Source organism: Geotrypetes seraphini, chromosome 1 (genome assembly GCF_902459505.1).
Source record: "Geotrypetes seraphini chromosome 1, aGeoSer1.1, whole genome shotgun sequence".
Classification (NCBI taxonomy): domain Eukaryota; kingdom Metazoa; phylum Chordata; class Amphibia; order Gymnophiona; family Dermophiidae; genus Geotrypetes; species Geotrypetes seraphini.
In genome coordinates, this window is record NC_047084.1 from 88,090,725 (window position 1) to 88,104,770 (window position 14,046).

The 14,046-nt window shown below is 44.9% G+C and overlaps 1 protein-coding gene across 2 annotated transcripts in view; it reads left to right on the forward strand.

The window, feature by feature from the left end:
- CTIF (cap binding complex dependent translation initiation factor) overlaps nt 1-14,046 on the forward strand; it is a 463,145-nt gene that overhangs the window by 261,025 nt on the left and 188,074 nt on the right. For both annotated transcript variants that reach the window (XM_033934740.1, XM_033934750.1), the window contains exon 8: nt 7,893-8,355. In XM_033934740.1, the coding sequence (XP_033790631.1) occupies nt 7,893-8,355 (463 nt within the window). The remainder of the gene's footprint in view (nt 1-7,892; nt 8,356-14,046) is intronic.

A 14,046-nucleotide genomic window follows, 5' to 3' on the forward strand; every position in this document is an offset into this window, starting at 1 on the left:
CCCCTCTCTCCCTCCCTTCCGGTGTCTGCACCTGCACCCAGCCCCCCTCCTTCCCTACCCTGAAAGGTTCTGTACCCTGTACCCCTCCCTCCTGATGCCTTACAGGCCTGCCGTAACTCCTGGTGGTCCAGCGGTGGGCCGGGACAGGAGGATTCCCTCCCGCCTATTGTCCTGGCTGATTATCTGATGTTTTACCTCCTTCCACCACCCGCCGCATATCTTTTGAATCCCTGGTTGTCTAGTGGTGAACCGCAGCAGGAGCAACTTTCCTTTGCCCCTGCCCATACAGAGGCGCTAGCTGATTGGTTCCCGCGAGTTTTTGCAGAAGCCAATCAGCTAGTGCCTCTGCATAGGCAGGAGCGACCTTCCTTCGCTGCCAGACATCTATCTTTTATTTTTGAAAATGACCTATGTATAAGTTTTAGCCCTTAGGACGTCTACTTTTTTTTGGCCATTTTCAAAAATAAAAACGTCCATGTGAAAAACACACAAAAGCAAGTTTTATAGATGTACCCACCAACCTTGTCTGATCACAGCAGAGAAATCCCTATCAGCTGAGCCAGCAGGAATCTTCGAATCCGGCTCAGCTGATGGCAATTCTTCTGCTGCGATCAGCTGATGGCAAGCCCTGAATGTTCTGTCCCCCCCTAACTCTGTGTGATGGGAGGGGGTCGTTGACCACTGGAGGAGTAAGGGGTGGGAGATCATGCCTTAATTCTTCCAGTGATCATCTGGTCAGTTTGGGCAGCTTTGGGGCACTTAAACACAACTAAAATAGGTCTAACGGCCAGCATCTAAGTTTCCTCCGCGAAAGCTTTGGTTATCACTACAGTACTTCCAGGTTTAAGCCCGCCTGATTCTTGCCCATAACATACCTCCCAACACGCCCCTTTGAGCTCCGGACGTACAGTGGCTTAGAAGTGCTGCTACATATCAACAAAAGTTGGTTTTGATTATCGGCACTTGGACGTTTTGATTATAGCCTCCCCCCCCCCCAGTACATAGCGGTCCTCTGGATCTTTAGCTAAAATTTGAATGTGATCTACTATTCCCTTTCTGATCAAAATGGCTGCTCTACCCTTTTTATGGAATGTTGATTCCATAACACATTCTCCCACCTACCATTTTTTTCAATTTGTCTTGCTCAATATCAGACAAATGTGTATCTCTTGCAAAAAAAAAACAACTATATCAGCATGTCGCTTATGGGGGAGTGTATACCCCCCATATTCCATGTTGATGATTTTCAATCTGAGTATAAGACACAGCAGAACCAATTCTTCAAAGATTCCAAAAATCTTCATGGGAGTATACTGTTCCAGCCAGCGGTTCCCCCAAATTTGTATAATTTGCCATCTCTTAATTTTCTTTGAGCAAAATATTGGATGACCTTCCTAGAAAACAAAAGTTACTACCTATTAACCTCTCCCCCCAGCAATATACATATGTTTCCTCCCCCAAAATATCCTCCCATCCTCCCTTAATTCCCACTCACACCCATCCCTTATCTTTCTCATTAAAAATGTGGCCTCTAACACCTACCCCTCTTTAACCTATCTAACAAAATATTAAAAAAAGAAAAATCCACCTCTCACAATCTCTCATTCATACATTCACACATGCCCACTCACACCTCAAAAATTAATGATAGCATACCACAAGGTAACTTATATACCTACATGATTAATGGTACAGGGTCTTTCAGCTAGAAGTTAATAACATAGAAACATAGAAATAGACGGCAGATAAGGGCCAAGGCCCATCCAGTCTGCCCACCCTAATGACCCTCCCCTACCTTTACCTTGTGAATAGATCCCACGTGTCGATCCCATTTGGCCTTAAAATCAGGCACGCAGCTGGCCTCAATCACCTGAAGTGAAAGACTATTCCAGCGATCAACTACCCTTTCAGTAAAAAAGAACTTCCTGGTGTCACCTTGCAGTTTCCCGCCCCTGATTTTCCACAGATGCCCTCTTGTTGCCGAGGGACTCTTGAAAAAGAAGACATCTGCCTCGATGCAGCCCGTGAGATATTTGAACGTCTCGATCATGTCTCCCCTCTCTCTGCGCTCCTCGAGCGAGTATAGCTGTAATTTTTCTAACCGTGGTTCAATACAACTCAAGAGACTGCTGAGCTGAAATACAGCCAAATAAGACATATGAAACTATACAACCTCTCCCCCCCCAGTCATTCCCAGCTTGCCTTACAACTTGATAAAGTTATCCAATGATGTCTGTGAGGGTAGCATGCTATTAACTGAGAATCACCAACTCTTGGTGCAAGAAAATTCTTCTTGTCCATATTCATGCTTGTCCCATAAGGGGCAAATAAGTCTTAAGGCCCATACAGTTCAGCTTGCATTCTGGCATCAAAACCACCCGTCCTTGGTGTAGTAAGGATTTTATTCCTATTTGCAATACCAGAAAACAGTTGAGTAGTCCAAGTAAATTGCATGCTTACTGTCCAGTATGTGATAGAAACATTCCAATATTAGCTGCCCTATAAAGGAAAGAAATCAAAGTCAGGGTGAAAGACTTATCCTGATCTCCTGGTCAACCGTATATTGCTTCATGAAAATACTACGGAAGAATATTGGTTTCATTGAGTCAGGTTGCCTCTGGCTGCTGATCCTGAGCATCCCCAAGCCCGGCCAGAAATGTGTGGGCGGATTCCACAATATCCCCCAAAATAGTTTTGTCCTTGCCAAGATATTCTGAGATACGCCAGATAAAGTAATGCAAACTTTATCGCCCTCTCATATAGCTGAGGGCATATTGGGGCAAAGGCTAGGCATTTTGTAGCTAATGTGGTGGAGTATTTATTTATTTGATTTTTTTAGCCCATCCTCCCAAAGGAGCTCAGAACAGGTTACAAATCAGGGAGCCAAGCATTTTCCCTCTCTGTCCTGGCAGGCTCAGTCTATTTAATGTACTTGGGGCAGTGGAGGATTAAGTGACTTGCTCAGGGTCACAAGGAGCAGTGCAGGGTTTGAATCCACAGCCTCAGGGGACTGAGGTTGTAGCTTTAACAAGAAGTAATCCTGAAAACACAGCAAATAATTCATAACTCAAAATCCAACCTCCATGCAATGCCTGCAGAACTACCACAGTGATTTCAGAAAAGGTGGCAGGGGTTGACGGGAGGTTGGCAGAATGGACAGCTGGAAAGGGGCCAGTAGGAGGAGGTGACCTAGTTGAGAATGCAAGGTGAATCTTGTGAACCTTCTCATAGAAGAACTCTGCCATAGTTGGGGGGGGGGGAAGTGAAGGGGAGATTGGAGGCGAGGGCACTTTGAGTAGAGAGTTGACTGTGGCAAAGAGACGGCAAGAATTAGAGCTAAGAAAATTAGTTAAATGGGTGTAATATTCTTGTTTGGCAAGTGAGAGGGTAGACTGGAAGGATGTCAGAAGGAATTTGAAGTATAAAGTCAGAATGTGTGCGGGATTTAAGCCAAAGATGTTAAGCAGATCAGACACAGGAGTGGATGTTGGAGGTCAGACAGGGTTGGGGTTTACTGCACCTTACAGGACGTGAAATGGGAGGAGCAGAGGAGAGAATGGTTTTGTAGGAGAAGACAGCTTCATTGACAGGAATATATGACTAAATATTTGAAGGGAGGGATGAGACAATGGTGGGAAGAGTGCCAGGGTCAATAGCCTGAAGGTTCCTAAATGTATAAGTAATAATTGGCCAAGTCTGGGGGGGAGGATGATGGGTTGTGAACGATAACAGATGATTGTTAGAAAGTGGAAGAGTTGAGGTGCAGAATTTGGTGGTAAAGCAATTGAAGGAGAAGACAGGTCAAGGCAGTGGCCATTCTGGTGCGGAGGGGTGGTGGAGCACAGATGGAGACTATATGAGGATGTTAGAGTGAGAAACTTGGAAGTGTAGGAGTAGAGGGGTCATTGGCATGGATGTTGAAATCACCAAGGATGAGAGAATGAAATGAGGGTTCAAGAAGTAATGATAGCCAGGAGTCAAAGTTAGTGAGGAAGGAAGAGAGGGACTTATCAGACGGTCTATTTGCTACTCTGAGAAGCAGAGGAGCAAATAGACAAATGGAGTGGACATCAAAGTAGGGAGAGCAGTGAGATAGAAGTGGAAGGAGGAGTTGATATCTACAAGATGGCAAAAATAACAGCCCAACACCACCTCCACAACTAACTGGGCGAGGTGTGTGTGAGAAAAGGTAGCCTCCATGACACAAGGTGGCAGCTGAAGCGGTCTTCTGGGCAGATCCAGGTCTCATTGCCAGGAAGTGGAGTATTCAAGAGATAGAGGTCATGGACGAAGGTAAGCTTGTTGGAGACAGAGCGGGCATCCCACAGGGCTCATGAGAAAGGCAGAGAGGGGGGGAGGAGAGGAACAGAAATGTGATGTGACCTGCATGAGTAGAATTGATTGGAATTAATGTCTCCGGCAGAGAGTAAAAGGAGAAGTAAGAAAATACGGATGAGTATATGAGAGGCATGGGGGGGCTATGCCGCGGTTGTGATGCATACAGGTAGAGTGGGGATGGATGAATAAGAGGGAGAAAGTGTTGAAGCTTTAGGGCTGAGAAGAGGGTTGGGGACAAAAGGGAGGGTGAGTTGGTGGGATCAAAAAGTGAGTTACATGGTGAGGGGTTAAGTGGTTTGGGGTGAAGAGAGAGATTGGAAAAATATGTATTAAGAGGAGTTGGTGCACAGAAATCATGGGGGGAACAACAACAACGTATTGTTTCTATAGTGCTACCAGATGCACACAGTGCTGTACATTAAACATGTCCAATATTTATTTATTTAATTTTTCTATACTGTTCTCCCAGGGGAGCTCGGAACGGTTTCCATGAATTCATTCAGGTACTCGAGCATTTTTCTCTTTCTGTCCCGGCAGGCTCACAATCTATCTTGAGCTTACAATCAAATTATGACAGACACAGGACAAAAGGGTGAATCTATATACGCTGATCAGGTAGGGAATTAGAAAGGGAATGGTATGAGAAGCCTTCCTCTGTACCTTTTCTAATTCTACTCCACTTCTCCCTTTGTATTTGCGGTTTCAGCATTCGCAGTTTTGATTATTCACGGTTTTTAGCTTGCTGGCTCCTCCCCCAAATTACATCAGCTTGCATTGAGAAATCGCTGATTCCAAGCATTTACAGAAAAAAATCGCTGATTCCCAGCACTTTCTTTACCGTATTTTGCCTCTCCTTCAGGAACATGCCAAGTCTTCCACCATGTTATTCTCGGTTTCACCATATTCATGATGGTTTTTAACAGAAAACAGCGGATAACATATGAAAAGGTTATTTGCGGTTTTTCTGTATTTGCGGTTCTGTTACTCTCCTATCTCAGTAGTATGGAGGGAGAAGTGTATATCTTTTTTTTGAGATGCAGCGACCACAATTGCACACAGCATTTGAGGTATGGCCATACCATAGAGCAATACTAAGGCATTATAACATTTTCATCTTTGTTTTCCATTCCTTTCCTGATAATTCCTAACATTCTATTTACTTTCTTAGCTGCCGCTGTTTCTCTTTCGTGCACAGAAGTTCTTCACCCCTAAACTGTACTGTTCCCTTGGGTTTTTGCAGCCCAAATGCCTGACCTTGCATTTTTTAGCATTAAATCTTAGCTGCCAAATTTCAGACCATTCTCCAAGCTTCACTAGGTCCTTCCTCATTTTATTCACACCATCAGGGGTGTCTATTCTATTGTAGATTTTGGTATCATCCGCAAAGAGCAAATCTTACCAGACAGCCCTTGAGCAATACCGCTTACAAAAATGTTAAAAAGAACAGGCCCAAGAACGGAACCTTGATGTACACTACTGGTAACATCCCTTTCCTCAGAGAGAGAAGAGGTGTAACCTCAGCGAGGCTGTTTCTACGAGTCCACAAAGGTAATGAAGAAATAGCACCAAAAACTCTGCCAAAAGATGAGACTGGAAGATTATTAACCCACCCGACGTGGCCACATTTCGTCTAAGCAGGTTGCATCAGAGGACATAAACTGTTGCACGGAAAAACGGACTCTAAAATTATCTTCACTGTGAAGCACACCAATTGGAATGCTGAATTTTTTTGTCAAGCAGAAAAATTGCATTGTGTTGCTTCTATACTAAGGCGTTCTAACCAATTTAGCACCCGCTAAATGCTAAGGCGTCCATAGAATATAATGGGTGACTTAACATTTAGCGCACAATAATCTTTAGCGTTCGCTAAATCAGTTAGTGCGCCTTAGTAAAAGGACCTTTAAGTGCAACAGCTTATGATCCCTGATGCAGCTTAGGTGAAACATGACCATGCCGGGTGTTAGTTAACTTCCAGTTTGATCTTTTTTTCTGCATTATATTTTATGCTGTTCCTTCATTGCCATATGAGAACCGGTCAATGCAAATGGGGTAGTAATATCAGGAGATTGAAATAAAGGCTTCTGGCATGTTATTTCTTTAAGGGCTAGTTCTGACTGAGATGAAGAGAAATCTCTGGTTAAAATTAGTGCAAAATATCCTGCATTTCCCTGTATAATATTGTAAGGCAGGGGTCTCCAAAGTATGGCCCGCGGGCAAAATCCAGTCCGCGATATGATTTTATCCGGCCCGTGAAAGAATTGTGCAGAAATGCGCCAATTGGATTGCGCTATACCCGTGCTATAATCGGACATGGGGGGGGGGGGGCTATGTAAAAAAAATAGTTGTATAACGCGCCTGGTTATGCACGGTTTGTAAAATCGTGTATAACGCACGCGTTATATGTGTGAAAATACGGTATTTCTTGTGCACTTATTCAGTGGTCTCTCCAAATTCACATCTGCCCTTGAAGAACATAAGAATTACCATACTGGGACAGACCAAACTGACTGGACGTGCTGTCTAAATTATACTATACAGCTACAGCTTACTGCATAGTTTTGATCTCGGGTTTTTGTGCTGAAAGCAAGGACTCCTCTGAGTTATATTGGCCACTGTAAGAGGTTCCTATTCAGCCAACCCCTAATTCTGTAATCTTGCCAGACTCTGAATTGATTGAAGAATTTCTTTAACAATGAAGCAAAAAACAAACTTACAGTCGGATGGATTCAATGCAGCTCAAACATATCTTCTTACTCTACCAGCACATCAGAGTTAAGCTGGGAGTGTCCACCTTGTGGAGATAAAAACCTAAGCTGTGTTAGGTCGTTAGAACTAAAGGGTGTAAACACCTGGTGGGAGAATAATGTTGCACTCAGGTTCTCATCTAGCCATGCGCTCTGCAATGTGGCCACTGCTCTCTCCCCCACTGGAGAAGGAGGCGGGCTTATGATTTGTAGAAGCAGCCTAGCTATCTCAGGGAAAACAAAGCCCTCTGGGAATTTAAGTCCACAGAGCACACATTACTTATACATCTATTGCAAACACTTTAACTAGTTCTTATACAAGAAACTGAGCAAATGCCCACATAACATGGAGGCAGATCACCGAAGGTCCATCAAGCCCAGTATCCTATTTTCAACAGTGGCCAACCTAGGCCCCAAGTACTAGCTAGATCCCAGGTAATAAAACAGATTTTATGCTGGGAATAAGCAGTGGATTTCCCCAAGCCATCTCAATAATGGCCTATGGACTTCTCTTTTAGGAAATTATCCTTTTTTTATTTTTAAAATCCCGCTAAGCTAACTGATTTCACCACATTCTCCGGCAACAAATTCCATAGTTTGATTACACATTGTATGAAGAAATATTTTATGACTTTGTTAATGAGACTCCCTTTTTTCCGCAGGCCCTTTATCGTAGGAAACCAGCACCGTCCACCCCTCCTTCCCCCCTCCCTTGATAGTTTGCAAAAGTAGCACTGTGCGTTTAGCCCTAATCTTGTGCTTTTTCCCCCGGGACTCGCGTGTTAACTGATGCCCTACTGTGTTTTGCAGGAAGCAACAGAGGCCTCAAGGAGGGAACAAACCGCAGCCACAACAGCACACGGATCACCAACAGGGAACTGCCAAACACAGCACCAGAGACCACCAGAAAGCATACCAGGGAGGCCAGGCGCTTCATCCCTCAGGAAGGTCAGGCCACCATGGCTACAACCAAAATCGGCGGTGGCACCACAATCAGAAGCATTTGCCTAACGATAAAGAGCCGCACAGAAACAATGCCAAAGAGACTGAGAGTGTGAAAACCGAGGACGTTTCCACGTGCAACGTGCCGCTCCCCTCAGAAACACACAGGAGTACCGAGGCGGCAGAAAAACAGTCTCATTCTGAGCGCTTGAACATTCAGGAATGCGAATCCAAAGGAAAAGACAGTATTCACAACCGAACTGGGGAGAGACCCAAAATAAACTTGCTGCAATCTTCCAAAGACAGACTGCGCAGACGACTAAAAGAGAAGGTACAGTGTGTTAGCTACAGAACCTCCAAATGAAATGGTAAATGTCCTAGAAGCTGATGTCATTTCTCATTGAGGCTCACCTTAAAACTGTACACTAGAAACTCACATAGAGATAACACATTGGGGGGAATATTTAGCTTGTTCTAGTAAGCATTTTTTTTTAAAAAATGGATTTTCAGACCTGGTATCTAGATTTGTATTGGCCTACACTACTTGTCTATTCAGATGAGTACAGTATCTGAGTAAAGTTTTTGCTGTCTTAAATTCATCTGGGTGGTTGGTTACCTGTTTAACAGTCTCAATTATGAAAATCTTTAAGGTATTGCAATCTTTAAGGTATTGCTGTATATAAACTTAGATGGATTAGGGCCTATTTTCTAGCAGACTCATTTTGTCTGATAGTTCAGTCACTATTAATAGCGCATATCAACTAGTGCAGGGGTAGGCAATTCCGGTCCTCGAGAGCCGGAGCCAGGTCGGGTTTTCAGGATATCCACAATGAATATGTATGAGATGGATTTGCATGCACTGCCTCCTTGAGATGCAAATCTATCTCGTGCATATTTATTGTGGATATCCTGAAAACCTGACCTGGCTCCGGCTCTCGAGGACCGGATTTGCCTACCCCTGGACTAGTGTAATATAATCTATGTGGGATGCAAAGATGCAGTGTTAAGGAAACTCCCCAACTCAATTAGTTTTTTGAGTACAGGCAGTCCCCGGGTTAAGAACAGTTGTTAAAGCTGTTCTTAAGCTGGATTTGTATGTAACTCAGAACTTGTAGATTTTAAAATTCTTGCTGATTATCTCTGCTCCCAGCTAACAGAAGGGCCAACTGTCCCTACCAGTGTTCCCTCCAAGGTTCAGCATGCACAACCACAGACTGTTCTTAATGTGGCCATTCATTATTCCTGAATCTGCTACAGGAGAAGTGAAGGAGTCTGTCACTGGAAATACTGCTCAGTGAAATCGGACGAAGCCACAACCGCATCCTTAAGTCCGAGTTGTACTTAAGTCAGGCATCAGTAACTTGGGAGTCTGCCAGTATCTAGATATGAGAGGGCGACCCCATTGTTTATGAAACTGCACTGGTTCTTTAACTTTTTTAAATTTTGCATGGTATAGCCCTGACCTACGTGAAGGAATTAGTCAATTTACACCCAGAAACTCAATGTTACATTCAAGAGAATACATGATTTTACCTTATCTAAATTGCAGGAAGATATACTCTGCTTGGTTTTCTTATCAGTCTGCCATATGATAGCATTTGTTGCCTGTGGAAATTAGGATTCAAGAATACTATATCTTGTTTCATAAGAACTAAGAACATTTTTTTTTTATAAAGTTTGTGTTAAAAATGAATAGTTGATTAAATAGGTTACCCTCTAAGGTGCGCTAGCGTTTTTAGTGCACGCAGGAAATTACCATGCGTTACGCTTCTAAACTAACGCCAGCTCAATGCTGGCGTTAAGATCTAGCATGCATGGCAATGTAGCACGCGCTTTTCCACGGGTTAAAGCCCTAGCACACCTTAGTAAAAGGAGCCCTTAGTTAAATTATTTTAAGATGAATTTATTGTAGTTTCTGGAGTATGTTAGCTATCGTTTTATATTGTGACGTTATCTGTAGGTCCACACTGAAAGTTGTATTAGCTGTTTTCTTCTGATATTTTTGACAGTACACTTCCCCCTCCGTATTCGCGAATTCTGTATTTACAGATTCGCTTATTCGTAGTTTTAAAACTAAAAATACTTTTTTCTTTTTTTTCAAGCTGTTTTAAGCCCTGAAAGCCCTCTCTTAAGCCTTACCTGGTGGCCTAGCGGGTTTTCAGGGTAGGAGCGATCTTCCCATGCTCCTGCCCCGTGCAGATCGCTCACAGGAAATGGCTCGAGAGACTACGGGAGCTCAAGGCAGCCATTTCCTGTGAGTGATCTGCACGGGGCTGGAGCGTGGGAAGTTTGCTCCTGCCTGAAAACCCACTAGACCACCAGGTAAGGCTTAAGAGGGGCCTTTCAGGGCTTAAAATAGCCAGGGGAAGCGGGGGTTAGGGGCAGAACTGGCCCGAATATTATTTGCATTTTTTTAATATTCGCGGGCCGGCTCTGCCCCTAACCACCGTGAATACGGAGGGGGAAGTGTAATTGTAAACCACATTGGACTCAAAGAGGCCGAATGTGGGACACTAGTAACATAGTAAATGACGGCAGATAAAGACCCAAATGGTCCATCCAATCTGCCCAGCCGTACACACTCTATAAATTTATAATTTAATTGAAATTGTCCTTTTTCTTAAGATATTTCTGGGCCAGAAACCCAGAGCTCTACCTAGCAGTGTGCTTAGATTCTATCTACTGGAGTCTCCGTCGAAACTCACTCTAGCCTATCTAAACCATCCCAGCTATCGAAGCCCTCCCCAGTTTGTCCTCAACTGAATGGCCATATACGAGTCTGCCCAGTACTGGCCTTAGGGGTCTTTTACTAAGGCGTGCTAGCTGATTTAGCATGCACTAAATGCTAATGTGTCCATAGAATATAACGGACGCATTAGCATTTAGCGCGTGCTTCAGCCCCAAAGGGCCTGCCTCAGGAGTCTGGGTAATGATGATGAATCAATAAGCATAAAGGTTAATAATCTTCTATTTCAGATGCTCTTAGTAAAATTTTAGACATCCGATTCTCTAGACAAAAAGTGTGTTAGGAGTCACCACTCAGGTAAAGGATCTAGGTGACATCGTTGACGATACATTGAAACCCTCAGCTCAATATGCAGCGGCTAAGAAAGCAAATAGAATGATATAAATTATCAGAAAAGGAATGGAAAACAAAGATGACAATGTTATAATGCCTTTGTATTGCTCTATAGTACGGCCGCACCTCGAATACTGTGTGCAGTTCTGGTCGCCGTATCTCATAAAAGATATAGCAGAATTAGAAAAGGTACAGAGAAGGGCGATGGAAATGATAAAAAAGATGGGACGACATCCCTTTGAGGAAAGGTTAAAGCGGCTAGGGCTCTTCAGCTTGGAGAAGAGTCAGCTCGGGGAGATACGATAGAGGTCTATAAAATACTGAGTGGAGTGGAAAGGTAGATGTGAAGGTGCTCGTTTACTCTTTCCAAAATTACTAGGACTAGGGGGTCATGTGATGAAGCTACTAAGTAGTAGAATTGAAACAAACTGGAGAAAATATTTCTTTACTCAGGCAAGGTTGAAAGTCACAAGAGTGGGAGCTTTTTCTTGGGCTGGTTCAGCTGCGTGCAATGCCATTCCATTGTATATCAGAAAGCAAAAAGATGTGATTGTTTGTTTTTGAGAGGCTTTTGAAGAGACATCTTTTTTTGCAAAATGAAATATGGATGGTAAGCATTTTTTATTAGTCAAATTGTATGATATGACATAGAAACATAGAAATAGACGGCAGATAAGGGCCAAGGCCCATCTAGTCTGCCCACCCTAATGACCCTCCCCTACCTTTGCCCTGTGAATAGATCCCATGTGTCGATCCCATTTGGCCTTAAAATCAGGCGCGCTGCTGGCCTCAATCACCTGCAGTGGAAGACTATTCCAGCGATCAACCACCCTTTCAGTGAAAAAGAATTTCCTGGTGTCACCTCGCAGTTTCCCGCCCCTGATTTTCCACGGATACCCTCTTGTTGCCGTGGGACCCTTAAAAAAGAAGATATCTTCCTCCGCCTCGATGCGACCCGTGAGATACTTGAACGTCTCGATCATGTCTCCCCTCTCTCTGCGCTCCTCGAGCAAGTATAGCTGCAATTTGTCTAGCCGTTCTTCGATCCTTGAGTCCCGAGACCATCCGGATGGCCATTCTCTGGACCGACTCCAGTCTCAGCACATCCTTGCGATAATGCGGCCTCCAGAATTGCACAGGGGCCTCACCATGGATCTATACAATGGCATAATGACTTACGGCTTACGGCTGACGAAACCCCTGTGTATGCAACCTATGATTTGTCTTGCCTTGGATGAAGCTTGCTCCACTTGATTGGCAGCCTTCATGTCCTCACTGACGATCATGTGTGTCTTATGGCTGTTTATAATGCTTACTGTGAACGTGGTATTGTAACCCACCTTGTTAAGGGGGGGAGGTATAACCAAATAAACTGGAATTTGTTGAAGGAGAGAATGTGGTGAATTGGGTTTAATTTGTATAATTTCCTAAAAGAGAAGTCCATAGGCCATTACTGAGATGGCTTGGGAAAAACTATTGCTTATTCCTTGGATAAACAGCATAAAATCTGTTTTACTCCTTGGGATCTTGCCAGGTACTTGTGACCTGGGTTGGCCACCGTTGGAAACAGGATACTGGGCTTGATGGACCTTCGGTCTGTCTCAGTGGGGCAATTCTTATGCTCTTAAATACAGAGAAGGGGGCAGGATCAATACTGCTTAAGCGGCCTCTGTTGTTGGGTAGATTATAACAATTTTGCATTAAAAAAAATAATAAAATAAATACAGAAGATTTGCCAGGCTGCTAAATGTAGCATTCACGTATATAAATGAACTGGTAGCAAGAGAGCTTATTAGACCGTGAGCTCCACGAGGCATCAGCTGCTATTCAGTGGCTTTTTATTGATCGCAAAAAAAAAAAAAAAAAAAGTTCACCCAGCTACAGTATGTGTTTATTTCCTCACCTGTGCTAAGGGGGTTAGTAAATCTTTGAAGGCAAAACTTTCTAACTTCTATTTTGTATATCTAATCTAATCCTTGGGTTTGTATACCGCATCATCTCCACGTTCGTAGAGCTCGACGCGGTTTACAGTAGGAGAATTACCGTATTTTCACGCATATAACGCGCGTGTTATACGCGTTTTTACTTACCGCGCATACCCCTCGCGCGTTATACGCGTGAGCGCGTATACAAAATTTTTTTTACATAGTTCCCACCCCGCCCGACGCCCGATTCACCCCCCCAGAGCAGGACCGCTCGCACCCCCACCCCGAACGACCGCTCGCACGCGCTCCCACCCGCACCCGCATCCACGATCGGAGCAAGAGGGAGCCCAAGCCCTCTTGCCCGGCCGACTCCCCAACTCCCCGACAATATTGGGCCAGGAGGGAGCCCAAACCCTCCTGGCCACGGCGACCCCCTACCCCCACCCCGCACTACATTACGGGCAGGAGGGATCCCAGGCCCTCCTGCCCTCGACGCAAACCCCCCTCCCTCCAACGACCGCCCCCCCCCAAGAACCTGCGACCGCCCCCCCAGCCGACCCGCGACCCCCCCTGGCCGACCCCCACGACACCCCCACCCCCCTTCCCCGTACCTTTGGTAGTTGGCCGGACAGATGGGAGCCAAACCCGCCTGTCCGGCAGGCAGCCAACGACGGAATGAGGCCGGATTGGCCCATCCGTCCCAAAGCTCCGCCTACTGGTGGGGCCTAAGGTGCGTGGGCCAATCAGAATAGGCCCTGGAGCCTTAGGTCCCACCTGGGGGCGCGTCCTGAAGCACATGGGTCCAACCCTACCACGGAGAGTCGGGGAGGGCGAAAGGAGAGTCGGGGTGGCCAGAGGAGAGTCGGGGCGGGCGAAAGGACAGTCGGGCTGCATGCGCGGTATACCCGTGAGCGCGGTATACAAAAGTTTTTGTACATAAAATCGTGGTTTCTGCGCGCTATACCCGTGTGCGCGTTTTACACGGGTGCGCGTTATCTGCGTGAAAATACGGTAGGAA